Source organism: Colletotrichum aenigma (assembly GCF_013390185.1).
Source record: "Colletotrichum aenigma strain Cg56 chromosome Unknown KSG_Cg56_contig01, whole genome shotgun sequence".
In the NCBI taxonomy this organism is placed as follows: Eukaryota; Fungi; Ascomycota; class Sordariomycetes; order Glomerellales; family Glomerellaceae; genus Colletotrichum; species Colletotrichum aenigma.
In genome coordinates this window covers 3,951,559-3,963,617 of record NW_023500907.1, presented here as the reverse complement: position 1 = coordinate 3,963,617, position 12,059 = coordinate 3,951,559, and the positions used below count along the sequence as shown (strand labels likewise).

At 57.5% G+C, this 12,059-nt stretch overlaps 6 protein-coding genes across 6 annotated transcripts; 5 read left to right on the top strand and 1 right to left on the bottom strand.

Moving 5' to 3' along the window:
* Positions 1-1,091: 1,091 nt before the first annotated feature.
* CGCA056_v001045 (uncharacterized protein) lies at positions 1,092-1,927 on the top strand (the record flags this gene model as incomplete). The annotated part of the gene is made up of 2 exons (XM_037316306.1): positions 1,092-1,497; positions 1,713-1,927. The coding sequence occupies 2 exons, from the start codon at positions 1,092-1,094 to the stop codon at positions 1,925-1,927; spliced, it is 621 nt and encodes a 206-aa protein (XP_037185927.1).
* Positions 1,928-2,944: 1,017 nt separating this feature from the next.
* FPR4 (FK506-binding protein 4) lies at positions 2,945-4,593 on the top strand (the record flags this gene model as incomplete). Its single annotated transcript, XM_037316305.1, has 4 exons — positions 2,945-3,028; positions 3,151-3,624; positions 3,681-4,335; positions 4,388-4,593. The coding sequence occupies 4 exons, from the start codon at positions 2,945-2,947 to the stop codon at positions 4,591-4,593; spliced, it is 1,419 nt and encodes a 472-aa protein (XP_037185926.1).
* A 755-nt stretch (positions 4,594-5,348) lies between these two features.
* On the top strand, positions 5,349-5,819 carry CGCA056_v001043 (uncharacterized protein; the record flags this gene model as incomplete). Its single annotated transcript, XM_037316304.1, has 2 exons — positions 5,349-5,523; positions 5,578-5,819. The coding sequence occupies 2 exons, from the start codon at positions 5,349-5,351 to the stop codon at positions 5,817-5,819; spliced, it is 417 nt and encodes a 138-aa protein (XP_037185933.1).
* Positions 5,820-6,101: 282 nt separating this feature from the next.
* cbk1 (Serine/threonine-protein kinase cbk1) lies at positions 6,102-7,957 on the top strand (the record flags this gene model as incomplete). The annotated part of the gene is made up of 4 exons (XM_037316303.1): positions 6,102-6,298; positions 6,358-6,996; positions 7,024-7,111; positions 7,160-7,957. The coding sequence occupies 4 exons, from the start codon at positions 6,102-6,104 to the stop codon at positions 7,955-7,957; spliced, it is 1,722 nt and encodes a 573-aa protein (XP_037185932.1).
* Positions 7,958-8,094: 137 nt separating this feature from the next.
* On the bottom strand, positions 8,095-9,642 carry css1 (Inositol phosphosphingolipids phospholipase C; the record flags this gene model as incomplete). Its single annotated transcript, XM_037316302.1, has 1 exon — positions 8,095-9,642. The coding sequence occupies one exon, from the start codon at positions 9,640-9,642 to the stop codon at positions 8,095-8,097; it is 1,548 nt and encodes a 515-aa protein (XP_037185786.1).
* Positions 9,643-10,398: 756 nt separating this feature from the next.
* Wdr5 (WD repeat-containing protein 5) lies at positions 10,399-12,056 on the top strand (the record flags this gene model as incomplete). The annotated part of the gene is made up of 2 exons (XM_037316301.1): positions 10,399-11,435; positions 11,489-12,056. 2 exons carry the CDS (start codon positions 10,399-10,401, stop codon positions 12,054-12,056), a joined length of 1,605 nt encoding a protein of 534 aa, XP_037185930.1.
* Between the last annotated feature and the right edge of the window lie 3 nt (positions 12,057-12,059).

Sequence of the window (12,059 nt, the reverse complement as noted above, 5' to 3'; positions counted from 1 at the left end):
TATGCATGGCATGGCATGGTATCGGCATTCTAGAGATATTGGGAATTCATGGGGCCTCAAACCGGAGTTCTCGGAGCAACACGCAGGAACTTGACGAGCGAGAGAGCCGTCCAAGTGCATTCGCTTATACGGAAGACGGAGTGGAACGAACGGAGTAGGACATATCCACGCCAGCATGACGATGTTCAAACCACCAGAGGCAGAAAGATGCCAAGAGGGTGACAAAGACGACGCATCCGCTGGGGACAGGACGAGCCCGGCAGGAACAGCTGAGAGTGGGTTCCACACAACCAACAGATGGGAGGCCGACACACAGAATCCCGGGAACCCATTAATGGACGAGTCCTATAATATTTAATTGTGTGTACATAGAACGATTCATGATCATGGCAACGCTAGAACGTGGATCGGGGAGTGGTCAATAGGAAGACAGTTGCCACCAATACGAATGATGTGAATTTGTAGACATTCCTCCCTTCGCTGTTCAGTGTGTATGTGGCTTTCGTGTGTATCGTCGTGCTTGATAATTGCAGATTCGTCAGCTGCTGCGGCTGGGTCGTTTCTGTGGATATGAGGCTGAACACGTAACCAGCATCAGCCCGTCCGGACGATAGACGTCGACTTGGAGGCCGCGTGTCGTCGGCTTTGGTGTGCTTAAGCCCAGCGGATGTCAGCACGACAGCCCAGTATTGTATGACCGCCAGTACCCGACGCCTCTCGGAAGTTGGTCATGCCATGGCCAATCAGCTTCCCCGCCTGCAGCCAACGGCGGCCGGCCCATTCTCACAACGGTGTTGGGAGGCCGTAAGAGCCGGCCGAGGATGGGCCGGAGACGGGGCTACTCCGTCGTCGTCCGGAGCCACAAGGGCCGTCGGGTTGGCGTGAGGTGGTCGAGCGAGGCTGTCGCGGCATTGAATACGATACAAGAGACGACGGTGGTCCTTTGCATGTGGTTTCTAGAGCTGACCGGCAGAGGCTTTTCAACTCGAGTTTCCAGCTTACGGGCAGATTAGGTGAGACATCTGAATACTTTGGTTATTCGTCGCTAACCTCCACAGACAACTAGACATTGAATATCAGAGCGTCCCAGCATGGCGAACACGAACGTCGTCAGGATCGGCGTCTTTGTGCCGGGAGAGGTCCAACTCCTCGACCTGTCCTGCATCGACATCTTCCACATGATGTCCAGGGAGTACCTCGGCCTGGAGTCGATGGACCTCCTGCCGAAGCACCTGCGGGACCTGGCGCCCAGCGTGGAGATTTCGTACATCACCTCCGCGGCCTATTCTCCGTCCGCCTCTGAGACAAAGTTGCTCCCCATTACGTCGAATCTGCGGATCGCGCCGACGCACGACATTGCCCATCCGGACGTGCAGCCCGGCCGACTCGACATCTTGCTCGTTCCCGGGCCGGATCCGGGGGGCAAGTGGGAGGAGGACGTGCTGGGGTTCCTGAGGGCTCACGCGGAGAGGGAGGAGACGGATGTACTGAGCGTGTGTACGGGTGTCTTCCTGTGCGGCGCGGCGGGCTTGTTGGAGGGGAGGACGGTGTGCGGGCCGAGGGGGGTGCAGGACCAGCTGAGGAAGAAGTATCCCGGGACGAAGTTTGTGGGGGAAAGGTATCGGTGGGTTCAGGATGGGAATCTATGGAGTGGTGGTGAGGTTTTTGCTTTTTCTCTTGGTTGATGTCGACTTGCTGACGATGAGAGACAGGTGGGATCACGAATGGGAACGACCTCGTCGCGGCATATGCGAGGAGGAACAGCAAGCACTTCCCGGGGCCGGTGGCTGAGATTGCGTGTTCGATGGCGGATGTTGGTGATCGCGGGCAGTTCTATGGGGAGGGGCAGACGGTGTACTTTTTGGGTGTTGTGTGGCAGGTTGTCAAGGCTTGGTTCGTGAGGCCAGGCAAGGCGAAGGGCGTCTGATCGAGAAGGGGATGAGATGCGAGCTGTGTGACGGAGTTGTTAAGACAGCTTGTCTACTTTTCCTAGTATCTTTCCTTTCGTAAATTGTCACTGGAGAGTATCCCCATCCGTCAAATAATTTCGAGACAGAGCATCTATAACAGGCCTTGCGAGACGTGGTCAAGATGGTGTGCATTCAAGTCCTACTTCTGTAACGGCGGGTTCTTGTTGGTTTTGAAGACCTAGTTTCTTTTCAGAGCCTTTATGAAAAATCGGTTTTGGCAGATTTTTAGAGGGAAGAATTCTTCTTAAAAAAGGTCAAGTTATCATCAGATATCCTGCCATTTATCCTCATCTCTCGAAATGTATGACAGTCTTTGCGAGAAGTGAAGATGATGTGCATTCCAGTCCGGATGTCCTGCCTCTGCAACGTGCAACGGCGGGCCAGACTCCCAATAAATCGCATCAGAGCGGGTCTCAGACGTTATCCAAGACCCATGTCAACTGCGCTGGATCGCGCCGAGGCAGCGGGAGGAAGAACAGAGCGGTGTGCGCGGATGCTTCTCGGTGGCTCCATCACCATCCTCACCGTCCGCGATTGTGCAACTGGAGTCCATCTTTTTTTTTTTCTTCTTGAGCAAGGGTCCTATGCAGTTCTTTCCCCGGACGCAGCTTCCCTGTCAAGGTCGTCGTTGTGCAGCTGTTGCTATGGCAGGATAAGACCGATAAGGCGGCGCTAGTGCCTTGGGCGGTGGGGTCGACGCCAGAAAAAAAAAAAAAAAGTTCCCGGGCAGGCGTCGATGAGGAAAAAAATTTCAGGCAAAAGCTCTTCTACCTGGACCTCACCTTCTCTGTACAATCTCTCTCTCCCTCCACTGCAACTCTCATCTCTTCCCCCCCAATTCCCTCGATACCCAAACAAGACATTCCCAAGTCAACGGTTCTTTGACTCCTTTGACGTTTTAATTATTCCCAGTACAAGTCCGAACGCGGCATCCTTTTCACTTCTTTTAACGCAACACTTCACACACTAGCAAAATGGCCCAGCCTGTCGCTCTCTACGGTCTGGAGATCCCTCCCGGCGATGTCCTCATTCCCGCCTCTCCCGACTTCCCTGCCACTGTAAGTATCTTCCTCGCCTCTGGGCTCCTAGACTGGGGTGCGCCAGCGCGCGAATCGCTGCTGGACTGCTACTTGCGCCCGGCGCATTCGCCTCACGACAGTGACTGATTGTGCAATTGCAGTTCCGCATCACCATGGCCGCCATTGACCCTACCGAGGCGCCCGAGGCTGACAACGACGGAAACATCCCTGCTGTCCCCCGCTCTACCCTCCGCCTGGTCAAGCAGCGCTTCGGCGACGACCTCGAGGAGGACGGTGATGATGAGATTGACGAGGAGTACATGAAGGCTCTGATCGCCGCCAACGACGATGACGAGGACTCTGATGATGACGACGAGCCCAACGGCGGCCCCAGCGACCCCGCCAAGTCCAAGAAGCAGAAGCAGGCCGACGCCCTCAAGAAGCTGATCGAGGCCGCCCAAGAAGAGGAGGACTCTGACGAGGAGATGGACGATGCCAAGCCCAACGGTAAGAGCAAGAAGGGCAAGGCCAAGGCTTCCGACGATGATGAGGACGAGGAGAGCGAGGAGGACAGCGACGACGAGGACGGTCTCGACCTTGAGAACTTTGTCATCTGCACTCTCGACACCGAGCGCGTAAGTTGCGCCACAACCCACAGACGCCTTCAGGGACCCCGCTAACAATGTTACAGAACTACCAGCAGCCCCTTGACATCACCGTCACCGAGGGCGAGAAGGTCTTCTTCGTCGTCTCTGGTACCCACACTGTCCACCTGACCGGCAACTACGTTATCGATGCCGAGGAGGGCTCCGACAGCGAGGACGAGGACGACGAGGACGGCGAGTACGACCTCTCCCCCGATGAGCTCGAGTACGCCATGGGCGAGGTCTCTGACGAGGACAGCGATGACCTCGACGACACTGCCGACCCCCGCGTCATGGAGGTCGACTCCGACGACGAGGAGGCCCCCAAGCTGGTCGAGACCAAGAAGGGCAAGAACAAGCGCGCCGCCGAGAGCCTCGACGACCTGATTGCCGAGAGCAAGGACGAGTCCAAGCTGTCCAAGAAGGACAAGAAGAAGCTCAAGAACAACAAGGGCGAGGCCGTCGCCGCCGAGGAGAAGTCCACCCCCAAGTCCGACAAGAAGGTCCAGTTCGCCAAGAACCTCGAGCAGGGCCCTACCGGCTCCGCTGAGAAGGCGAAACAGGCTGGCAAGGTCGGCGTCAAGGTCGTCCAGGGCGTCACCATTGACGACCGCAAGGTCGGCTCTGGCCGCGCTGTCAAGAACGGCGATACCGTCGGTGTTCGCTACATTGGCAAGCTCGACGACGGCAAGGTGTTCGATGGTAAGCACAGATGGCAACGCTCCAATTTTCGCTATGCTAACTCTGCCTGCAGCCAACAAGAAGGGCAAGCCTTTCTCCTTCAAGGCCGGCAAGGGCCAGGTCATCAAGGGCTGGGATGTCGGTATCCTCGGCATGACTATTGGCGGCGAGCGTCGTCTGACCATCCCCGCTCACCTTGCCTACGGCTCCAAGGGCCTGCCTGGCATCCCCGCCAACAGCACCCTGACCTTCGACGTCAAGCTCCTTGAGATCAAGTAAATGTCTTGACGACATGCCCGCCTTCGGCGAAGAGACGCCGACTGAGGGTGCCCTACTGTACACATACTTGCCTGGCATGTCTACCACGAAGATGGCTTGGACTAGCTGGGCACCGGCGTCCAGACGATGACTTTCCCTTATAATGATGTGTGCTCGCGGGATTGCGAGCATATGCTTGCGCCGTGCCGCAATGGAGAGTCTCCGACCTGTGGCTATCTGTGAAGATCTGCAATCATCACTTTGCGGGAAGCAGATTTTGTTGGATGGGATGACGAGGCGAGGACTTACACTGCATTGGTTGGCGTACCACAAAAGAGTTTCCGTTGTAGGAATTTTCGCACCGGTTATGGTTTCTTCCGGTCGGTCTGTACTTAGTTTCGGTTTCCTAACGAAAAGATTTCCTTACTGTTTCCATTTTAGTCCCGGAGCTGCTGCTCCATCCGTCTCGTGATGCTTTGGCAGGTGGCCAGTTGCCGTGGAAACATGTCTCTTGCCACCAGAAGGAGTGACGACATTGCCCCTGCCGGAGGCCAATCTCTTGCTGAGTGTCATTTGCTGAACGTGGCTGGAATACTTATCTTGTCGTCTTCCTTTGGCTCTGAAATCCGGGAAACATCAACGTCCACAGACACATCGCCAGATCAAGCACCTCATCGCTGGTCGGCTTTCCGTCTCTCTTTTTGGACTCTACGTCATTCATACAGATCGTTTATCAGCAAACTTATATACATCACGCCAGTTACCCAATCGTCGCCATGGAAGCCTCCCCTCGCCGTTCCAGCAGCACTCCGCTGTACACCGCACCGCTTCCATCTGTCCATCTGAGTCCCGTCCACGCCAAGGCAAACCACCCGATGAAACTTCGCCATGAGAACGGGACAATGATCCGCAAGATCCAGGGCTGGGCCAAGCTCAGTATCTCCTCTGCAGGTACAGCCGTGCCAGATGGGTAACACGTCGAGGTGGACGCTGACGTTAAGGCAGGACCCAGATCAAGCGGCAGCAGCAGTTTCTCTCGCTTAATCCAGAGTATGAAAGTCCCGATCCCCCGGGTGAACGGTGACCGCGAGCAGAGCCCTCGCAGGCTCGCGGCCGCCGAAGAGACCTCGCAGCGATCGCAGCGATCGCAAGAAGATGAGGCTCCTCCGCTCCAGCCAGTTGACGTTGAGAGGGTTCGAACCATTGAGAAGGTCGCCACAGCCAAGATCTACTTGGAGAGCTACTAGGAAGAGATTCTTTCTCCTCGCGGTGCGCACAGGGGGCCACTCGAGCAGCGTCGACAGCGTGTCTCCGCCCTCCGGCACCACTTGAACCACTCACATCTATCCAACACGGAGGTTCAGCAGCAGATGGACTTGTGCTTCTAGGAAGAGTCTAGCAATCTCCGCAAGCAAAGAGTCGACAAAGCTCAGAGCTGCAGGTCGATCTTGTCAACATGGTCAACGAAGGCATCGGGAAACAGCAAGCATGGGCATCCCCTTGGATTATGCGTTGATGACTTCAAGACCATGAGTATCCTCGGCAAGGGTAGCTTTGGTGTCGTGAAGCTCGTCCGAAAGGTCGTTCGAGATAAGTACGCCCGAAGAAAGTACAATGAGGTGTACGCCATGAAGATCATTCGAAAGTCGGACATGATTCGAAGCTGCCAAGAAGGTCACTTGCGGGCGGAAAGAGACTTTTTGGTCGCCGCCTCAGATTCCGAATGGTGAGCTTGCCTCTTGCCATTAATGTTTTTTTTATTTCTAACCAAGAACTATCCGCAAGGATTGTCCCCTTGCTGTTCAGCTTCCAGGACATGGCGAATCTCTATCTTGTCATGGACTACATGCCTGGGGGCGACTTCCTAGGCTTGCTGATTCGAGAAAAAGTGCTCAGCGAGTCGCGGACACGGTTTTATATTGCCGAGATGATACTCTGTGTCGAGGAAGCGCACAGGCTAGGTTGCATTCATCGGGATGTGAAGCCCGACAACTTTCTCATTGGCGCTGACGGTCATCTCAAGATCTCAGATTTCGGCCTTGCGTTCGACGACCATTGGTCTCACGACACTTCGTACTACAGATGGCAACGGCAAGGGCTGCTCTCGAAACAGACATTCGCCCTCAATGGAGACTATGAAGATCGAAAATCAAATTCGGATCCAGCACAAAAGCAGAGCTCATGCCAGCTGAACTTTACACGACACGAGCCTCCTTTCCAAGTTGTCCAAGGCAGCAAACTACTCCTCAGGGAGCGATTGGGGCAGGAGAACAGGAACGGAAATAATCGTCCACGTGGTTCCTCAGACTGTCTTCTGGTCGATGATCTTCTCAACTGGAGAGCCACTGCCACGCGCCGGTCGCATGCTCGCTCCGTTGTGGGCACCAGCCAGTACATGGCTCCAGAAGTCGTCATGGGTGAGAGGTACGACGGCAGATGCGACTAGTGGAGCATCGGAATCATTCTTTACGAATGCCTTTACGGGTATACGCCATTCATCTCTGATAAGGGTCGCCAGTACACCAAGAAGAACATCACCGTGAGTAATACGGACTGCTGAAAACCTGCTATTACTAACTGTGGACAGAAATTCAAGGGACCCTTGGCTTTTCCCGAAGAACCTCCAGTATCAGACGCATGTAAAGATCTGATTAACCGCTTGCTTCTGGAGAAGCATCACCGCCTTTCGTCTCCGCAGTATCGCGACCAAGAAGGTCTCATCCGGCGCCAGTACGTGTTTCCGAACGATGGTTCTGATATCAAGAGACATCCGTGGTTTCGAGGGATCAAATGGTCTGAATTGCGTGAACGAACGCCACAGTGGCTGCCCCTCATCCGCGGCGACCTCGACACCCGTTATTTCGAAGAAGACGAGCCCATCAGTGACTGGTCCGAGTCATCAAGCTCTGGTGGTCAAGATGTAGTAGACGGGAATGAGGCCATCCCCGACCGAATCTGGCTTAAACTAAGGAGATCCCTTGCGGCCTGTGATTACAGAGAAGAACACGTCGCTTTTGTAATGAATGCCATCAAGCAGCCTTACGACTCAACGCGGCTCAAGCAAATCGATCGCGACATTGACGAATGTTTCTCAAGGCTAAGTTACGATGGGAAGAATGGCTTGAAAGAGTACGTCAGGAAGTATGGTCAAAAGGAACGCAAGCGGCCCAGAGACATGCTGCTCAGGGACCCGGACACGAAAGATGAAGTGATGCAGCTGAGGAAGCAAACGGCATTTCTGGGGTACTCGTGGCGAAAGCCTCGAAGCAGGCTCCGGCCGGCTTCTGCACGGTACGACGCTGAACCATACCATGCCGTATTACAGGGCGAAACGTTCGCGTACCCTTCGCAGATTGAAAGTCTACGACCGGCTCAGACATTTTGATCGGAGGTGGCTATTGGTGAAATGGCGTTGATGAGGTAAACGAACAAGAGGTATTGGATAGAAATAAGACATAAACATTATCGTGTATACACAGGCTCTCCTATCGTCGCCATCGATACCATTCTGGGGGTTGCCGCTCACATAGGCTTTTCCATCCCTGAGGCCCTCCCAGATTTCCAAAGAGCTTGACCCTTGGCATTTTTCATTTCCCATTCGAACTCCTTGAGAGCCCTCAACTCTGTGTTGAAGAATAGCAATGACAACAGGCCATCGATAACACCCGCGACCAAACCGAAGCTGCTAAAGAGCATCAGAATGAAGGCCACAGCGTTGTGCTTACTCCACCACACGCCTATAAGACAGACCCAAAGAACAGTGAACCAGAAAGCGAAGTGCATGCCCCTGTTAAAACGCTGCTTCTCCTCACGCGTGACGTACTCACGCACCGTGGACAGAATACTGTCGTACTCGGCATCGGAAAGGGACAGGCTCTGCAGGAGGTAGGGTTCAAGCTGAATGGACAGCCTGGCGGACAGCCTGGGATCTCTGCGGATCCTGGTAGGGTGATATGACAGCGTCGCCTCGACGGAGAAGTGGTCGCTGAGAGAACAGCCCAGGGTGGGATGAGGCTCTACCATGCCGACTTCCGCCTCCTTGATGACCCACTCCCCGCCGTTTGGATCCGTGGGCGCGCCGAAGAAGATGTAATCCAGTCGCTTGCCTTTGAGATCAATCGTGTCTGGGGGCATGACGACGGGCTGCTTTCCCTCGCCGAGCTTCTTTTGGAGTTGCTTGGGCCAGCGCCAGGTGTTGAAGGGCCCGTCCGAGGTTGCGCCGTTCTCGTGGAGGTTGAAGTCTGCGGTTGGCGCCGGGCGGCCACGGGCTTTCTCGAGTGGGTCCTCCACGGCGCCGAGGGACGAGTCCGGGTGCAGCTCGCGCCAGACGTCGCGGACGGGGGCGTGGGCGGTGATGATGCGGTGGGGAAGGCTGAGAGGCCGCATGTTGAAGTCGCCCATGGCGAGGACGAGGTGGCCCTTCTCCGCGGCGCCGCGGCAGAGTTTGGACATCTCCCAGGCCTGGGCGAGGCGGTGGGCGAGGTAGCTGTCGCCCGGCTGGTTCTCGGTGTAGGGGGAGTGGGTGTGCGTGTTGAAGATGCTCAGCGTCTGCTCTCTGGTGGTGGCGATGTCGTCTTCGCCGGCGGCGACGGGGATGCGGATCTGGGCGCACGCGATGCCCTTGCCGACGTACCAGTCGCCGCGCCAGAAGGCGGTGGGACGCCCGTTGAGAGGGTACCGGTGCATAGAGGACTCGACGATGGGCCATCGCGAGAGAATGGCCAGGCCGCCGCCAAAGGGGCCCGAGTAGTAGAACTTTGCATGCGGGAGGATGGGGGCGAGGGTGTGGCGGATGGATTCGAAGTCGGCTGTGACCCAGCACTCTTGCAGACAGACGATGTTTGGCGGTTTTGGGAGGGAGAGGATGCGCCGGCCGATCGCCTCGAGGCGGGCGGCGCGGAGGGTGGAGATGTACTTCAGACCCCAGCAGTTCAAGGTCAGAAGGCGAAGGTCATTTGGATTGTCCATCTTGACGCTGTTAAGGCTGCTGAGGGATTGCATCTGGATGTGTTGGGATGGGGGTGAGCTGTGTTGCCTGAGAAGCTGGGCGGATTCGTATGGGCTCTCCATCTTGGCGGTGATAGCGGGGTGAGTGTGGGTGTGGTGGGATGGATGAATGGGGCTAGCTGGTGTTTCTTTAAGAAGCTGGGCTGATGAGCGTGGTGATGATGAGGGCGGTTAGATCTGGTTGCATTGAGGCATGGACGGATGCGGTGCGGTCAAAGGTGCGCCGAATGTTCCGCAGCAATGCAGATTGAGTGAAAACTCTTCAAAACGGCCAAGCTTCATGATCATAGCCTCAGGTTTGAACTTGAATAAGATGAGACGAAGCCATCGCCCATCGCTCAGACTGACTCTCCAAAAATGACGTTGCGCCGTGAACTCTCTCCTCCGTCGGCAGCCGGCCGGGGGTTCGGGAGGGCCCCGTTTTTACGTGCACCTCAACGGCGCCGCTCCACCAGCAAAACGCCCATTGACCAATCGGTAGCCGCAGTGTCACTGCAGCATTCCAGACCCGCTGAATTGTTTCTAGCGTCCCCCAGCGACCCTCTGGCGATCCGTGCGGTGGGACGAGGCTGACAGTGAGTGCAGTGCGCTTTACCGCCAAACGTCAGGCCCCCTGCTCCCTGCTGCTGCTCCTTGTTGCTGCTCCCAAAAGTTCATGTCCATCGTCACTCTCAGCCTTGTCCTGGCCTCTTTCCCTCGCCGCCCGACAGTTCCTCCTACTTCCCCCTTCTTGCCTTCGATACCGACATCCCCTTCCACAACCTGCGGCTTCCCCGACCCATCAAGATCGACGCGACGACCGCGGACGGTCCCAGAAAAATGCCAGACCTCAACTCCCCAGCGGTCTCGACACCCCTCCCCGAACCGCCCCCGAAACGTCGCAAAGTCCTCGACCAGACAGCAACCCCCCGGTACAGCTCCCCCGACGAGCTGACGGTCACCGGCGACGAGCTGGCTGTCTCCGTCGCCGCAAAGCGCACAAAGACAACCCACCGCCGCCGCCTGTCCACCCAGCGAGCCCGTCCTAGCATGACGCCTAGCAGGTCCCCAAGCGACGACGAGCTCAACGGGGCGTACTACTCCCGCTCCTCGCGCTCTCGCTCCCGCTCACCCCGCTCCCCGACCGCATCACCCTCGCGCTCCCCGACGCCCGCCTCCACGTCCCGCGGCTCGTCATCCCCGCGGAGCCTCGCCGACAATGTCGACCGCAGACTACGACTCTCACCCGGCGCAGAGGAGGACGCTGAAGTCACAACGGGAGGCGCAGTCCCCCCCGCGACACCGGCACGCAAGGGCCCCGTGCGGCCGACGTACCGCGAGACGCGCGTGCTGAGCGGCCACAACGGCAAGCCCGTGTCGCAGGTGCGGATATCGCCCGACGGCAGGTGGATCGCGTCGGCCTCGGCGGACGGCACGCTCAAGATCTGGGACGCGGACACGGGCAAGCATATGGACACGCTGGTGGGCCACATGGCGGGTGTGAGCTGCGTGGCGTGGAGCCCCGACAGCGGCACCCTCGCGTCCGGCAGCGACGACAAGGCGATCCGGCTGTGGGACAGGGTCACGGGCCGGCCCAAGGTCACGGCCAAGGGCATGGGCGGCGTCCTGGCCAAGGAGGGCAGCAGCCACAGGCCGATGCCGCCGCTGCTGGGGCACCACAACTACGTGCACTGCCTGGCCTTCTCGCCCAAGGGCAACATCCTCGCGAGCGGGAGCTACGACGAGGCTGTCTTCCTGTGGGACGTGAGGGCGGGGAGGCTGATGAGGAGTCTACCCGCGCACAGCGACCCCGTGAGCGGAATCGACTTTTGCTGCGACGGGACCTTGGTCGTCAGTTGTTCAACCGACGGACTGATGTGAGCTACTCTCCCTCCACGAGGACTGTGAAGATGCTAACGAAGAGTGACAGCCGTATCTGGGATACGTACACAGGCCAATGCCTGCGCACCCTCGTCCACGAAGACAACCCCGCCGTCACCTCCGTCTGCTTCTCGCCCAACGGCCGCTTCGTCCTCGCCTTCAACCTCGACAACAGCATCCGCCTGTGGGACTACGTCTCGGGCGCCGTCCTGAAGACGTACCAGGGTCATGCGAACAACAAGTTCGCCATCGGGGGGTGCTTCGGCATCGTGCCTGACGAGGGAGCCTTCATCGCGTCGGCGAGCGAGGACGGCGAGATTCTCCTTTGGGACGTAGTCACCAAGGAAGTCGTCCAGAGGATGCTCGCACACCGACAGGACCGGGACGGCAAGGGAAGCGTCTGCTTCTGGGTCGATGTCCACGGGGACAACATGGTCAGCGCGGGCCAGGACGGGTCTATTCGGATTTTCAGGAGGGTGGTCGCCAACGGCGGTGATGCTGCCGCCGCTGATGCTGTTTTGACGAATGGGCACGCGGAGGCGGACAAGGTCGACGGAGCGAGCAGCACGGAACCGCCGATAAAGCAGGAAGAAGACATGGAGATGGGCGGGACGTGAAGA